The 14542-nt window shown below is 41.5% G+C and overlaps 1 protein-coding gene across 1 annotated transcript; it reads left to right on the forward strand.

Moving 5' to 3' along the window:
• Positions 1–4121: 4121 nt before the first annotated feature.
• On the forward strand, positions 4122–13873 carry NUP43 (nucleoporin 43). The gene is made up of 8 exons (XM_074896571.1): positions 4122–4299; positions 4701–4823; positions 5084–5161; positions 6074–6251; positions 9258–9393; positions 10269–10420; positions 11436–11558; positions 12807–13873. The coding sequence occupies exons 1-8, from the start codon at positions 4180–4182 to the stop codon at positions 13019–13021; spliced, it is 1125 nt and encodes a 374-aa protein (XP_074752672.1). The 5' UTR covers positions 4122–4179; the 3' UTR covers positions 13022–13873.
• Positions 13874–14542: the final 669 nt, after the last annotated feature.

The raw sequence follows: 14542 nt of genomic DNA on the forward strand, positions 1-14542 counted from the left end.
GAAGCTATGGAGTTAGAGGAATTCCCAAAGGGCAGCAAGTACAGAAAACAAGACAGACATTGTAAAAATACACACACAAAAATACTTCATTGTTTTAAATGCAAAAGACTTTTTCTGTTGTCAGATGCAAGCAAACTGTATTGCTCTCACATAGAGAGGTTGTTGGCAAGAAACTAGCTGGCCCATGTTTAAAAGCATTCCAGGGATACTTACCCCCTTGGGAGACCAGAGACACAAGAGAAATCGTTTACATACAAATTGACACTGTTTACCAGGACCAGCTTGAATCAAGAATAAGTTTGTCACAGAGCACAGAGAAAGAGCTCACCTTCATCTCCAAGGAATTTACAGATTTGCCCAGGCACTTTCGGACTGAATGTACCTATTGGCCATCTCCTGACTACATTCTTGGCATGACTGTTCAGAGGATGACAACAATATAAGTGTGAGCCTTCCTAAGCAATATCTCAGGTGTCTTGGATGGATACCAGGCATGTGTGAAGGAAACAGCATTTGGCTCTGCAGGTTTCCAGGAGCGTTAAGGCAAATTGCCTCAAAGGGCCCTGAGAATCTAACATGCACCAATAGCAGCACGATGCACCCATTTGTGCAGTAAACAAACATGAGGGTCCCTAGCTCTTTCTGCTCTATAATCCCAGGGCATGAGTCCATTTTTTAAACTTATTAAGAGCATATCCATTAAGATAAAATTAAAAGTAACATAGACATTCTACACTACAGTAAAAGACAAGCAGAAATTTTCAAAAATATGTTTTCTGGCCATCAGCACTCACGTGGAACCTCTCCATCTGCTCTGACACTCAGCATTCCTGTATCCTCTTCCCCCTCACTTGTCCAAATCAGTGTGAGCACTTGGGTTCCTGGATGCCCACTATCAGTTGCATGCACCTTCATCTCCCACAGGTACAGGTCCCTAGAGTCTCCAGGGAGCTGTTGCATGGATGGCCCTGTTAGGGAAGAGGCATGGGAATGCCAGCAGCCAGAGTGGGCCATCACTTGATTGTTCTGAGATGAAGATCCCACTAATTGTAAGCACATCGGATCTCTCCTTTTCCACACATTCACCCACACCTCAATCCCATTGCTGTACTTACATACATTTATACATAAACCCCCCCGTGATACTATTTCTGTTTCATCCCTTCCCTCCCACCTCATGAACCCATTAGATTTTTAAAATTCTTTGAATTTAAAAAGCATATGAAAAGTTGATCATCACTGTCTGATCCCATCTGCTTCTGCATATACATACCACAAGCAGAGATTTCCTTGTGAAATGTTCCTGCTGAACATTTCCACAGTTATGTCCCAAACCCCACGCTAATTGGCTTCTACACTTACACTCACTCCTCTCCCTGCCTCCATTCTGTTTTTAACTTAATCACTCTCCTTCATCTCATCTCTCTTCCTATAGCCTCGAGCGAGTTTGGTGTGGACCTTCATTTTGTATTTCCATTTCAGAAGGTTACATTATTTTGAACTCAGCATCCCTCTTTTTCCAGCTCTGCACTCAAGAGAGGAGGCAAGAAGGACTCAGGCACATCAGTGGCTTTCTGTGTTAGAGAGCAGTGGGACTGAGACCCCTCCATGAGGGAAGGTGAGCCTGGAGCCAGGGATGACAACACCACACAGCAGCACAAGATCCCATGGTGTCTGAGCGAGGCAAGCAGAGCAGAACTGGGGACAGTAATGGTTTTGCCATCAAGCAAAAGCAAAGTGACAAGTCAGGCCCCAAGTCAAGCCAGTCACCAAGTGAGGGACATGGCTGGGCACAGGCCCTCCTACAACACAGCTCAGGCCAGCAGCAGGTGCCCCAGGTGAGGGCACATAAGGCTTATGAATGCACTGAGTGCCCTGGCACTCTGCTCTTATATTTGCTCTGCAGTACCCTGCATAGTGACTGCGCTTGTTCAGGAGATCGAACTGGGCACAACTCCAGCAGTTATGACCAGCAGTAAACATTATTTTGTCATATCCAAATAACTTCCTTAAAATATTGTTGAATGATAATTGGGGAAAAACAGATTATAAGCAAGCAGAGTTCAGAATTAGCTTTATTCTGCCTTAGTACATCTACTGATCTAGTAAATGCCTTCATTCTCGGGTCTCCTAACCTCTGGAAGAGAGACAGGCATGCTTTCAGTTTTCTTCCCTTTCACACACACTCCTAGCTTTAGCCACATTTAAGGACAGTCCACAGATGCTCCTTGTTGTCTCAGCTAATATGTTCGGGCCCAGTGGCCAGAGTCAGTTTTGTCTAGACTTAACATCCTTTTTGACAACCTCAGAAATATTTGATGAGGCATATTCTCACCCGATGTTTGTTTCCTCCTTTTATTTGTTTATCTGAATCTGCTATTACACTGAAACAACATACTAACACGGTACACATCTTTCATAGTGATCAAACACAAGAGAATATATTTAAAGGTTTACAGAGCAGCCCTAAATCCATCACAGCTCTCACCTCCATCACATAACATCCTGCCAACATTTTCTTAAAAAAAAATGTAAGACAGGGAAGGAAAACTGTGATTCTTCTTTCCCTCAATGAAAATAAGCTTCTATGTCCAACCTACTCCTCTTAATAGTTCCCAAATGCTTTTCAACAAGCAATCCTGAGCAAAGAAAGAAACCATACAAGAACACAAGATAAAAAATACATACAGAAATCACAAAGTAACCAACAAAAGTATTTGCCTAAGAAAACATTTCAATAATCCCAAAGTGTTTTCTCTCTTCCACTTCTAGCTGTCTGGTCTGTAGCTGTATTCTGAGGCTGCCTATTGACCTTTCTCACAAGTGTTAGGAGAATTAGCTGAAAATACCCTTGGAGTTGACAGTGACTTGCAGGATTGCTGTTAGCAGCTTAATACAGAGTGCCAGAGGTATTGGCTACTGTAGAGTAATGCTGCTGCTGCAGCATGTGATAAAGCTGTTTTAAGGCTTGCAGTATGGTAGACTACAACAGCATCCAGCTTTCTATGTTCACAGTGTGAGATTCTGCTCTACATAATTATAAAAAAAAAAAAAAAAAAAGTTCTTCACAATTGAAGTTCAAATGATGCATAAAGTATATAAAATATCACTGTTTTAGTATCACATGTGAAGGATTACAAAACGGCATAGCAGACTTGATGAGGAACTCAAGAATGCTGCATAGAAAAGATCTGACAGATGGCTTTAGCAGGCAAAGTGCGGTAACACAGGCAAAAGTTTGACCAAGCCACTGCTGCTAATCCTAGTAAGTCCACCTGACAGAACCTCAGAGCTGGCAGCGGTAGCTTTGAAAGAAATGCAGCAGAAAATCAGGTTGTAAAAGTAAGAAGATGCTTATGAGAAAGTCCCTTACTGCACTGCAGCGCCTGGATAGTCCCATCCTCTGACATGACAGCATAGCTATGTCACCCTTCAGCTCATTTTACAGCTAACCTCTGAACTTTTTATTGCACAGCTGTGCAAGTGAAATACGATAAAGGAAGTACATGTATGCCCTTGTTTGATTTAACGTGCTATTTAGGACAAGAAAAATCATTGTACTTCTTCCTGTACAGGTATGCATCTGACAGAGGGAGGAGAGTATCACTCACAGATATTTAAAAGCAAATCTAGACCAGAGATGAGTAGTTGCTGTAGAAGTCACCAATTTTGAGAATGTCAGAGTTGGTGACCTTGCAAAGATGGTACATAGGCGTAGCGTGCTGGGGGCCAGACGCCCCGCTGAGCAGACAGGTGAGCACTGGGGCGCATTCAGCCCTTTCTTTATGGCTTCCTCGCTCGGCCCCGACTCTGCTTATAACGCCAGGGCCATAGGCGCCGGTTTAGCGGCTTGCGGTCCCTCCTGGCCAGGCCCGAGCTTGCGACGGCAAGACACGCCGGCCCCCGTAGGGCGTCGCGCCATTACCCCGGGACGGGGAGGCAGCCCCCGGTTAGCGAACGGCCGGGACTGGTGGGGCGGGGCGGGGCGGGGCGCGGCCCGGCCTGTCCGTCCCGGTAAACGCCGGCAGCTCCCGCCCCCTGCCCGGCCGTGGCCAGCCCCACTCCGCCCGTGCGCGCCCCCGCCGCGCCCCAAGTTTGTCCCTCCGCGCTCACCGTCGCGCCGCAGCCAATCAGCGGGCGGGAGGCAGCGGCGGGAGCCGGCGCGCGGCGCGGGCGGCCATGGAGGACGTGTGCGCCAAGTTTGTGTCGCAGAAGATCAGCAAGACGCGCTGGCGGCCCCTGCCCGCCGCCGCCCTCCAGCCCCCCGACCTGTTCGCCACCGGCTCCTGGGACAACGAGGTAGGGGGCGGGCGGGCTCGGAGGCGCGGTGTCCTGCCCGCTGGGGCGTGGGACCGGCGGCGGCGCCCCTTGCCCCCTCGGCTTCCTGAGTCTCCGCCGCTTCGCGTGGGAGAGCGGGGCTGGAGCGTGCCATGAGCGCTGCCTGTCCCGACCTGCCCGTGGCTGTGCTCTCCTCCCGTCCCTCAGGAAGCCGGGGCCGTCCCGCTGCTCGGCGGGGTTATCCCGCCGGTCGAGCGCTTCCCTCCGGCCGGCGGCGGCGGCTTCCGCGGGAGCGGTGCGCGGCCTGCAGCCTATTGCTCTTCCTGGCTGTAGCGAGAAGGCCGTGACATCGAGGTTGGCTTATTGTTAGGACACTTTCGAAAGCACTTTAGAGTAAAACCGGTGGTGTAATTTTCTTACAGGATAACAGGATCTCCATTTGGTCTGTGGGAGATCTTGGAAATGTGGGCCTCAATGGTGAATATCAAGGAGAACCTCAGCTGCTGTGTGACATCAGGCACAACGGTGATGTTATGGACATGCAGGTAAAATAGCTGGTTTGAATGGTTCCATATTTTTTAAGGGCTTGCCACTTAGGAAGAATTAAGAGATAGTGAGCTGCCAAAATGCTGAGATTCACCACAAAAATTCTTAGGAAGAAGAAGGGCAAAACCAATATCAGTTTGTGTGTTTGTTTTGTTTGGGGTTTTTTACTACACCTACCAATAGTTTCGGTTACTCTAAAATCCTAGTGATCGTCTTTGTATTGACATCAACTAATAGCACATTTATTATCTCTCCTCAGTTTTTGGATCAAGAGAGAATTGTGGTTGCCTCATCAACAGGAACTGTAACTGTATTCCGTCATCATCAAAATAACCAGGTAAGTAACTTGCACTGGCTTTAAGCTGCTATTCTATGTAATAAAGGTCACTTTGATCTTAGCATAAGATTTCCCAAAACTACTAGAGCAAGAAACATCTGCATACCAAAAAAAATTTTATGAAGTCTGTTAGAAAAAAAACCTTTGGCTTTATACGTACAAGGAAAGAAAAAAGCATTTTCCACACATACTACATAAATTAGATTCCAGAGCCAGATAGACTGGGTATCTGTTAGTATATATCTGTAACCAAAGAGTCCATTCAATGAAAACATACTTCAAGAGTTTAGATTGTTTGGGGAGAGTGGGTATTAATGGACTTGTGCCTGCATTATTTGAGTTTTTGCTTTCTTGAACTAAATGGCTTGTGTTGTATTTCTTACAAGTGTCATGTGAGGGAAGGTTTGTGAACTCTGTAGTCTTTTGCTTTGGTGATGAAACACTGAATATAAAGGCATAATGACTTTTTAATACATTCACAATGACACAATAAAGACTAACATCTGTTAATAGTTTGATGTGGTATTTAAAATAAACTAAATTCCTTGCAATCAAAATCTAAATCTGACCTTATATTTTGTAAAGGCTCTTTTTCCTTGGCCTGGGGAAAAACTGAAGGGATAAGCATAGTGAAAGACATTTCACAGTTCATGAACAGATTGTGTTCTTTCTGATTTCTAGCTCATGTGAAAAAGGCAGTTCAGAGAAGAAATAGTCAATGTTTCATCAGAGGGTTGTCTGCTGAAGAGTTGAGGAAAATTTAGATCTCTGATTCTTATTTGTACAGGAGATTCTCATTCCTGTGAGGTAGTGTGGCTTTCCTGGAGCTTGTTTCTGGTTTCATGAGTATTCTGGAAGCTTTGGTCTGTCAGGATCATTAACAACAGAATTTTGTATCTGATTACTACTTAGACTTTATCTGCCAACCAGTGTTGGGAGAAAGCCCATTATCATGTGGATCAAGACACATCTTGTGGTGGAGCAGCATGTACCGGAGTCATCTGCAACAACCCAGAAATTGTCACTGTGGGAGAAGATGGTAGAATAAATCTCTTCAGAGCTGACCAAAAGGATGCAGTAAGAACTATAGGTACGTCAAATAACTTTTCAGATTATTTTAGTTTGGAGTGGTTTGTTTGGTTTTTAGCTTCTCAAATGATAACAAAAAAAAAAAAAAGAAGGGAAGTCAGTTGAGAATTGAATTAAATATTCTAAGTTTAATGTGTTTGCTCCAGATTATTCCTGTATTCCTCCAGACTTCAGATACTTGAAGTGCATTTCAGACGTACTTCTATATTCATTCAGGTATTTGCAGGTTAATGTTTTAACTGATGGAGAAGTTTCAAGCCGAACATTCTCTGTAGGTCTCTGTCTCGCCTAGCATTGTTAAAAGCTATGTCAGTATACATGAAATAGGGTTAGATTTCAAGCATTGTGTCCCAAGTTCTTCATAACTGGAGGTCAGTGAAACGGTCATTTCAATCCCCTATTTGTACTAAGATTAGCCTTCATAGTGTCCATATTCGAAACCATCTGTTTCTCTGTGTCTAAAGGAACACCAAGAACCAGGAACCACTGTTTGTACTCTGTTCTTCTGCCAGATGTGGCTTACAGCAATCATTTCTACCTTAGTAAAAAAGCTCCGTATTTCCTAGAGTAATAGATCATGTGATAGACTAAGATGTTTGTGAAAGGTGTCAAAACTTGGTTATTCTCAACTCTTTTATCATGCTAGCCTCATGAAAATAGAATCCAAATTTGTAGCATCTGTTGGAAATGAAATTTAGAAGCAGAAATAACTTAGAGGACAGTAACACCATGTTTGATAGTGGCATTATTAAACCAGGACTTTCTCCCTGATACTTCAGTTTGACACAGCACCTGTGTTTCTCAGCAAGCAAAATCTCGCCTCTTAACGGATGAAGGAATTTGCACAATATAAGCCAATTAAGGAAGGAAGTGCTCTGAGATTTCTAGAGGGGGTACTTGTGTGTGTGTGGCTGTATATACACACACAAGATAAATCCTATTAATTGCATACAATCTTTCACCGAGGCTCCTAGAGAATTCCTGTAGGAAATGTTTCTAGTCTTTAAAGAAAAAAAAGTAGCAGGGCATGAGGCAGATTTTATTAGCACATGTACATAAAACACAGTAGCTTCCCCTTTGAGGACTGGGAACATTGAATTTTACAGGATTGTTTTATTTTTAAATTTTGACTTTTTTTACAAATGTTAACACAGTGTTTTGGTACAGTTAAATAGAGTAAAATGTTTTGCTGATTCAAAGGAAGCAGATGTCTACAAAAAACCTGTATTTTTCCTCTGGGCAATTGCTCAGATGCCTACATACAGATTTAATAATGTGCAAGATGCAATTTGTTAGTTTTCTTAGTGCTCACTTGATAGTACTGTGTAAAAATGCTTGCTTTGTAGGCATAGCATCAGCCAGTGTTATGCTGCTGTGTGACTTGGCACTGAGATTTGTTGGTGTGTGTACATTTAAGAAATCACATGTGAATTAATTGAGAAATGTCCTTCTGACAATGGGAAAGGTAATGTTTAAAATAAGAATAGTCCATAAATATGTCAGTCGTACCGATCACCTGGTAAGTGAAGCTTAGCTGGAGTTATGTGGAAGGGACTAGCACAACCTCATTAACTGGAGTTTGTTTTATGGTGAAAGTTGGAGAGGGGGGAGAGAGCATCTTGGCAGATGCTCTCAAGTTCTTCAAGACAGAGTTCTATAGTGTAACTGATCCTTTGTACTGGTTCCCAATTCAGTGATATCTTGACATTCCCCGGGCACTCAGCTGAACCCTCAACCTGTTTTAACATGCAGATAGAACTTTCTACCTCATGCAATACTTGTATAGGAGTACCTTGCTGGTTTTGTTACTGTTTAATGGATTTAAGAGTATAATACAAAGCTGGTATCTTTTTAGTAGATTGTGGTGGGAAAAAATCTTCAGAGTTAAGATCATGTAAAAATCTTTTGGGGCTGTAAAGATGTATCATTGCTAAATCACTTTAATTTTGTCACAAAATGTCAAATCCTGTAGAAGTTCAGTGTTCAGCATCTTAACATTTCTTTTTAAAGGTGTTTCAGGTTGTTTGGGTTTTTTGTGTCTCCCTCGGCTTTCATTTAAATAGTAGGCAGAAAAGAAAACTCATTCAAATATCTCTAACCAGGTATCAATGTAATTTCTCTGTCTCAATATCAGGAAAGTTTTGCATCTTACACAGCAAAAAACTCACCTATATTTTCAGTATGGACTTACCCAAAGAATTTTAAAACACTTGAGGTAAAAGTAAACTTAATGTTACCCCATCATAACGAAGATGAAAAGTTTATATGTAATAAGAGAATGAAAATATAAGAATATGTGTCAGTGTTATTCTCTCCTAAAGCCTCAAAATTTCACCTCAGTGCTGTGAAATGTGACATGGTAAATTATTCTGACCAAACGAACCACTGGAGAAAAGCACCCGAAAAAAAGAGCTTTGCCACTTAGTTATTAAGAGTAACAAGAAAAGCATAATTCTGGTTTGGCTTTAGGGACAGGGATGGAAATCACATTGACAGTTCTTGGAAAAGGTCTAAAGAAAGGTGAATTAAGTGCTTCAGTATAAAACTGCTAAATGTTCTCAGCTAGAGTTACTGCTTCTTGAGTTCAAAAGAAAAACTGCATTATGAAAAGCTCCGTAGTTTTGCCTCCTGTCGGTAGACACGGAGCATATAAAGAAAACTCTTATAAAAACCAGGGACCTCACTCAATTGAGTTCTTTTCTTAGGAACTGTAGAAAGAAATCTTATGGATCAACAAGTAGTTCTGTAAGCACTGGAGCTAATTAAATAGAGCTTCTCCCAGATTTGTGTCAGTAGTATTTGATACAGGAAGGAAGGGCTCCTTTCACAGGGTACCCTTGCAACACTTAAAATTTCATGACACTGATCTGTCTCTGCCCCTGAAAATGCAGAGGTTATAACCATGTTTAAGCAGCTGTGTTCCGTTTTCTAAGAAGAGTTAGTTTGTTATAAATGGAGACTAGCATTCTGTAGGTTTACCTGAATGCCTTCATCATCTCTCTTGCAGACAATGCAGACAGCAGTACACTCCATGCAGTGACCTTCCTTCGCACAACTGAGATCTTGACAGTAAATTCAATTGGACAGTTAAAAATATGGGACCTCAGACAGCAGAGAAACGAGCCGTCTCAAATACTTTCTTTGTAAGACCTTCATTGTTTTACGTATTTACCAAGAAGCGTGTGCTGCTTTATATAATCTGATTTAAATCTTTCCTGATACCTTCTTGACGATGGGATGATGATTTTTTTCTTTAAAGGTTTTAAACTTATTTGGTATTTAAACAGTCAAGCAGACTCTCCTTAAAAGGCTGAATTACAGTGTGGCTGAGTATTGTATTTAGGTGGTCTGTTTCATGATTTAACTCTTGAAGGACTGCTGCACCTGTATACTTGCTCTTTTTTTAAGAAAAAATAAACAACCCTCAACCCCAAACTCTTTCCCTAATTAAATATACGGTACCTCTGTTTTTTTCCACAGGCCTAATATAAAGTTTCCAGCATTTGAAATGTTTTAGAATGGTAACATTGTGCCTTACAAGATATTGTGAGAAAACGAACTGAGCTAGATTCAAATCATGTAGTTTGTGGAGTAATTCCCGTTGCTGTTAAAGGCTGTGGTTGAGGTACCTGGTTTTGTTAGTGCCCAGTCTCCATTGTAACTCTTAGTATATGTTGAAACTGCAGTTATAACATGAATTGCAGAATAACCTGCTTATAATTGTAGGTGTGCGTAGAGCATTATCTGCATGCAAGGTTTTCTCACTCCTGTAAAGCTGTCGAATACCGTGTAGAGATGCCTGATGCTCATCCCATTGTAGGTTCATGTTACTGCCATACCTCTGATTTCCTGTAGGTGTCACGCAGCTTAAGCCTGTAGTGCCCAGTTGCTGCGGGAATTGAAGCTGTGGTCTGTACCATTACTTTGTTGGTCAACGCTCCTAGTGATGGAGAAGGAGAAACAGAAGCTGAACAAAGAATTCATGTTTGTTTGTTCGTTTTCTTCTTCTCCTTTGCAGGACAGGTGACAGAGTTCCGCTGCACTGTGTGGACAGGCATCCCAATCAGCAGCACGTTGTGGCCACAGGGGGCCAGGATGGAATGCTGAGTGTATGGGATATCAGGCAAGGTACTATGCCAGTATCCCTGCTAAATGCTCATGAAGCAGAAAGTAAGTATCTGAAATGGAGGGGGGGGGGGGGGAGGAAGGTGGCATTTTTGAAAACTTTCTAATTTCTGTAAAAAAATTATGTGTTGTAGCTATGATGGAAAACAATCACATAGTTGCTACTTAATGTGTCTTAATCTAACTGCCTTCAGTTTGTTCCTTCTCTGTATATGAGACTGTTCTTACCTAAAAGCTATCTTTATCTAAACAAAAACTAGAATTAGTAAGCAGTTCTTTAATGAGTCCTTAGATGCATTTAATCAGAATGGTTGTGTTTCTAGAAGGGTAGATATATTAAGTCATAGAAATTGATGCTATGATATGCAGGTATAGGAAAGCAAGAATGTAGTTACTAACAAATTTGAAAAAGTGAGGAAGGAGGGGAAACTGAGGATAGTACAGATCCATTGTCTCCACAATGCTGAAACATCCAGTGACTCCACAATGCTGAAACAGTGTACTTTCCTGGTAACTTCATGTGAATAAGATAGGAATTAATTTTGTGCTGAAAATTTCTTGGCTTGATGTCACAATTATATTTAAGGACTAAAAAATTTTTCTTGAGATGTTAAGTTTTACTGACTTAAATACCTCTTCCACAGTTGTGGTATTTATACACAAAATAATAATGGGTGTGCTGGGAAGGAATGCACGCCGTGTACAGATTTAGACTTAAGAGCAGGGAAGATGGCATGAGAAAGCATTCAGAAGGCCTGAATTCAGCTAAGATTTTAACCTTTAACAATTTTCACAGTACTGAAAATACAACAAAATAGTCTCTCTCTTTATTTTTTTTTTTTTTTTTTTTTTTTTTACTCTCCCAGGGGAGGGAAAACAGTAAACACCTAAGGGTAGGGTTTTGCGTCTCCTACCTACACACACTTGAGAGTATAAGTTTTGGTGGGAGCCTGGGTTCTTGTAAGTGCATATCCATGTGGTACTAGCCAAAGTGCACCGAGCAAAGTACTTGATACTTGTTATGAAGTGGTTTGGTTTAGTTTTGGTTTGATACTTCCAGTGTGGGAGGTTCACTTCCATCCCTCCAACCCCGATCACTTATTTACGTGTTCTGAAGATGGATCTCTTTGGCACTGGGATACTTCCACAGATGTAGCTGAAAAACCATCATTTCTTCATCAAGGTAAGGATGTTTGAAGTCAATCTGCACTGAATTTGTCAGTTGGCAACGTAATTAAGTCTGTGTTCTCACATGACCCAATTAATAACAATCCTAATAGAGAAAATGAAAAGCTGATTTCTATTCTTTGAAAGAAAGCCCTTGTAGGCACTTCAGGAAAAATAAGGTTAACAGTTGTGTGAGCTTTTTGTGGTCTAGGGGGTTTTAATCTGCTGTAGTCTGTCCAGTGTGTCAGTAGGCACATCTAGTATTCAAAGATAGATCATGTTCATTTAAAAATCATCTGTATATAAAAAAGACATGAAGGGAGGCTAAATAACACATTATTATTTGAGTCTCTGAGTGAGATACACAAAATTTTATAATACCAAAATAACAAGTTAATAGGATAGTGGAATTATGAATTTACTAATCAAAGTCAACTTAAAATGAATGAAACTGGATCCCTTTGTATTGTGGCAGGATTTTAATTAAAGATATGATACTGTCTTAATATAAACATTTCTTTTCACATTCTACTCACAAAGACTGCTACTTCAGACTGTAAACAGTGGGGAAACTTTCAGATGTCATCTGCTGCCTTTGGCCTCAAAGTTGGCATTCACATCTCAGTTCTATATAGAGAAACAGTAGGATAACTGGTTCAAGTTACTCTCTGTGTGTTTTTAGGTATAAGCCTTTAGCACCACTTCAGCCAGTTAATTTTATGCTGAATGATAGTTCTCAAACTGTCAGACTTCAGTTTGAATGTAAAATGTTACATGGAAAAAATGCTAAGTCAAATCCAGGAGTATCGCTTGCTGCAATATAAGTAGGGAGAAGGGACACTAGGGAGTGTTATTAAGGGAAGAGTTATTAAAGCAAAGCTGATGCCCCAAAGATAGCAAGACACTGTGTAAACAGACTTCTGTTCTTAGGTCTGTCCTTGCTTTAGTCTCTGGCCAGAAAAGCTTGTAGCTACTTAATATTGTTGAATGAGATGAGTTCATAGATGTTCTGACCTATTTGTCTTAACTGAGGACAGAGCTGATAGCAGTTTCTGTAATCACTTCAAGTATTTATTATTTTTTAAGCTATTTTTTCTGCTTACCAAGGAGATGACAGCATCTGTTAACTAATTTGAAAACTGACTTAAATGTAAAATTATATTCCCATTATGTCTGTCCTATACCTACTATGTTTCTCCAAATTCTGAGAATAGTTAAACTAAACTGGAGCTTATTTTCCTCTTTTTCCCTCTCCTTCTTTCAGGAGGAAGAAGTACTACCTATTTTTCCCACAGTACCATTAACCAGTCTGTAGTAAGTGCCTGGCTAAGCAACGATCCTACCAAAGACCGCATGGAAATCACCAACTTAATTCCAAATCAGACTTTGTCTGTGAATAGTCTAGATATTTTAGGACCGTGCTTAGTATATGGTACTGATGCAGAGGCTATTTACGTGAACAGACAACTTTTTGCATGAAAGGACTCCAGTATCCCTTTGAAGTACTGATCACCTTGAACTACTGGGAAATGTCAGGTTCATTCTTAATGATACTCATTAGTCTGTTATCGGCGTGTGGGGGAAGAGACCTACAGCTTGGTCCTGGTACTGCAGAAGAAATGTCAGCTACCTCAGATTGTGACAGCTGTCAGCGTTATTGATGCTCCAGGATGGGTAACTGAGCAAGCTGATGTGGTGCCTGTTTGGTTTTGGTAAGCTGGAATATAGTCACCAGGGCAAGATATTTGCTGTAAATTGATGTCCATAATATACATGTGCATACAAAGTGAAGAAAAGGTAAATATACCTGATACCTTCCCCCCCCCCCAAAGATATTTTAAAAGTATTAATTCCAAGGCCAAACTATGGGGTTCTTTGAAATTCTTTTGTCACCTGAGAGAGATGGGGTTTTTTAAGCTGAGTTTTCTTATATTTAGGGGAACATAACTTTTTATATTAGTTCATAAGAATTGGAAGACTGTTAAAGCTGTGAAATGTGAAAGGTTCTATAGGAATCTTAGCATTTTAGTGACACTATTTTGGATTATTTACAGCTTCATTGTGGATGCTGCATGTTAAAATTTGACCTTGAGAATGTGCTGGTAACTCAAAAGTTTTTTATAGTTAAGAGGTCCTAAGTGACAGATGTGTTGACTATGTTTTCAGGTGTGAGAGTAAGACTTTCTAAACTTGAGACATAGTCTATCACAATCAAAATTTCACATCTGGTCTGTTGCCATCTTTGAAAAGTTAAATTTTATGATGCGTGTTGTACCTATCTTTTGTTGCAGAGAACCCTTTCTCTTTTTAATAAAAAGTTTTGCGCAGGAATACTGGTTGACTGGCTAAATTAGTATGAATAGATGTAGTCAGTTTTGCAGAAAGGTAAGTAACCCTAAATAATCTGGACTAATCCTGGGGATACAATCTGAAGGATGAAGGGAAAGTCAGGATTTGGGCAGCAACAGATGAAGTTAGAAGATTTTACATGGCCTTTTCCCTCAAAATTGCTTTAGAGAGTACTTGATTTCCACATCAGCAAGAACAGCGTTCTTGATCAGTTGCGATAGAGTACCTTACCCGATCTGAATTTGTGTGTTGGCTGGAGGAGATGGATGGTGCGCTGGGGGCAGGGCTGTCCCCCCATCATACAGCAATGTTGGAGTTGCCAAGGGGCTCCATCGAGTGTCGTGCACTTTGCAGCCCCACTGGTTTGACATGCAACACACTGAGAAGAAAGGGTCGAGATGCGTCTCTGACTGATAACTGAGGGCGTTTTCCTTCCCAGCGACTTATACGTTGGTCCATAACGAGCCCTTCGCTCGGTGTTAATTAGATTACGGAGGCTCGGCAAAACTTTCTTCCCCGCTAGAAAAATCGGTGTTTATCCACCTAGCTCGGTAGTGCTGCGGGAGAAAAAAGCACTGCCTGGAAGCCGGCGGGGGATAGGGGGGATCTGTTTTTTGTGGTTCGCCGCGCAGGCTTGCCGAGGCGGGCAGC

The sequence above is a fragment of the Athene noctua genome, chromosome 1 (assembly GCF_965140245.1).
Source record: "Athene noctua chromosome 1, bAthNoc1.hap1.1, whole genome shotgun sequence".
NCBI classification, from domain to species: Eukaryota; Metazoa; Chordata; class Aves; order Strigiformes; family Strigidae; genus Athene; species Athene noctua.

Coding starts and splice junctions, on each gene's coding strand:
- NUP43 (XM_074896571.1), top strand. CDS start 4,180: ATGGAGGACGTGTGCGCCAAGTTTGTGTCGCAGAAGATCAGCAAGACG. Junction 10,421..11,435: donor AAATGCTCATGAAGCAGAAA/GTAAGTATCTGA, acceptor TGATACTTCCAG/TGTGGGAGGTTCACTTCCAT. Junction 11,559..12,806: donor ACCATCATTTCTTCATCAAG/GTAAGGATGTTT, acceptor TCCTTCTTTCAG/GAGGAAGAAGTACTACCTAT.